The sequence below is a fragment of the Euprymna scolopes genome, chromosome 37 (assembly GCF_053919585.1).
Source record: "Euprymna scolopes isolate OS-2025 chromosome 37, ASM5391958v1, whole genome shotgun sequence".
Taxonomy (NCBI): Eukaryota; Metazoa; Mollusca; class Cephalopoda; order Sepiida; family Sepiolidae; genus Euprymna; species Euprymna scolopes.
Genome location: NC_136518.1, coordinates 36,354,002 through 36,356,377, shown reverse-complemented (window position 1 = coordinate 36,356,377; position 2,376 = coordinate 36,354,002). Strand labels below are relative to the sequence as shown.

Below are 2,376 nucleotides of genomic sequence, written 5' to 3'. Positions count from 1 at the left end.
AGCAAGGGACTTGCAGACAAGGCCACAAATAGAACATTAATGTGGATTTAATGCTGCAGATATTGGTTCGGCTGGTAGTCGTTTTGCTCTTACTCTGTTTTCTTTCAGTTGCCTTAAGCTTTCAGATTGAAACCTCTGGAGACCTTTAAAACACCTTGATCTCCATCCTTTTCACCTCATAGAGATTCACCTCATCTTCAAGACTCCTGTATGGTATGTTCACTGCAGACAAGTTACTCTTCAACTTGTCCTTGTACCTAAGCCAAGGACGTCCGACAATTCTTTTACCACCCTCAAATTGACTGTACATCGCAATTTTTGGAATTCTGTCATCGGGAATCCTCAATACATGACCAGCTCACCGCAATTGCGATTGAATAAGAATAATTCAATGCCAGATATTTTGCATTTTGTGAATAATTCGGCATTTGATACCTTGTCGCGGAGGCTAAGACCACATATGGAGCGTAGACAGCTTTTGTGGAAAAAATATATATATATATAATATATATATATATATATATATATATATATATATATATATATATATATACTGTGCGGGTCAGAAGTGTTTGCAAGACGTATATACTGATAAATTAATGCTTCAATATTTTCCATTAGATGTAGCTTTCAACTTCCTCAATGGTCTTTCCATCAACATTTATTGACGACTTGGCAGCGTGTTGGTTTAACATCACCTTGATCTTCCCAAGATGCATGATGAGGCCAACCTATTTGCTCTTAGAGTGGATATCGTTTAGAATGTCAATTAGTTCATGAGGAGAGTGTGCCATAAGTACTATATCATTAGGAAAGATGACATGGGACAGGTATTCGCCATCAATGCTGACTCCCCTGCCCTCCCACTTAATCCGACTGATTATCGTATCCTGAAGACAGGCTGTGAAGAGTTTTGGTAAGATGTTGTCACCTTGTCTTGCTTCACTCTTCAACTTGATCTTGTTGCATCACTATACAGGTCTTTCAACAAAGTGATGTATATATAGTAAACTTCTTGATTCTTAAGGCATTGAACAATGGATCAAACTCTATTAAGTCGAAAGCCTTTTCATAACCCATCAGGGCAAAGCACAGTGGAACTTTGTATTCGTTGGTTTTCTCTTGCGGTTGACTGACGGCCTTGATATAGTCGATGGTGGAGTGAAATTGTTCTGAAACCTGCTTGTTCTCGTTGTCTAGTGTCCGTAGCAAGACTTGAGAGAATATCTTGTATGTCACTGGGAGAAGGCTGATTAGCCGATAGTTCTTAATATCTGCAGTGGCTCCTTTCTTATGAATGATGACCACTGATGCATTCCTACATTCATCTGGAACTTTTCCACTAGAGAGGTAGTCTTGTAAACATCTCAACGATGGGTTTAGCAAAACCATCCTCTCCTGCAGGCTTGCTTGACTTCAGCTGCTTAATAACTGCTCTCACTTCCGATGGGGGATGGGTGGAGGATGTTCCTCAGATTTGTTCAGTGTATGAAGAGTTGGAGTGTGTCCTGGCAGTCTGGTGGCATAGAGGTAAGCATAGAACTCGTCGCACCTTGAAACAATTCTGTCTAGGTTATGAATGAGAGTGCCATCTTCTTTGAGATAGGTGATGTTTCTGCTGAGACGCTGCCTTTTTTTGATGGACTTAATGTTTTTGTTTATTTCATGGGCTTGTAGTATTTGTTGTTCATTAAAGTTTCAAATTTCTTTTACAATTATGTGTTTCAAAGTCTTGCCTATCTCAATGTATTCGATGTACACTTGTATCATCTCTTTTCATCTGTTGTCGTTTCTCTCTCAGCTGTTTTGTAATTGTAGACAGTTTGTCTGGTTTCTGTAGTTTGTATTAACCAGCTGTTTCCAGTGCGGCCAAGCTGATCTCTGATATCACTTTGTTGTAGTCAGTGTTGGACCTTCTGGTGTTGTCAGCGCCTCAAATATGTTGGATAGTAGCAGCTGGAAATGTGATGACCTGTCTGATAGACCCTGGGTGTTTGGTTTCTTGTGTCACTTGATAAGCTTTGTCCTCTCTGGCTTGTTGTCTATGGTTAGAGACATTCTGATCATTTGGTGGTTACTCCCTGTGTTTAACCTTTTTATGACAGAAACATCAGTCACATTGTGTGGCCTGTTGGTAAGGAAGAAGTCAATTTCATTCTTTATGGTGCCATTAGGGGATATCCAAGCCCAGCGTCTGTTTGTTTTTTTTCTTGAAGAACATGTCTATGATCTTTTACTGGTGGTGTTCTGCAAAATTAACAAGGATGTCACCTCTGCTATTCGTTGTTCCATAACCGTATGGACCAGTATTTGATTCAAATGTATTTCTATTCCAACTTTGGAATTGAAATCCCCCATTAAGTTGGTGTGATTGGA

General features: G+C 39.6%; 1 protein-coding gene across 1 annotated transcript; it reads right to left on the bottom strand.

Annotated features, from left to right (window-relative positions):
• Positions 1-984: 984 nt before the first annotated feature.
• On the bottom strand, positions 985-1,392 carry LOC145261170 (uncharacterized). Its single transcript, XM_080119492.1, has one exon. The coding sequence runs from the start codon at positions 1,390-1,392 to the stop codon at positions 985-987; it is 408 nt and encodes a 135-aa protein (XP_079975618.1).
• Between the last annotated feature and the right edge of the window lie 984 nt (positions 1,393-2,376).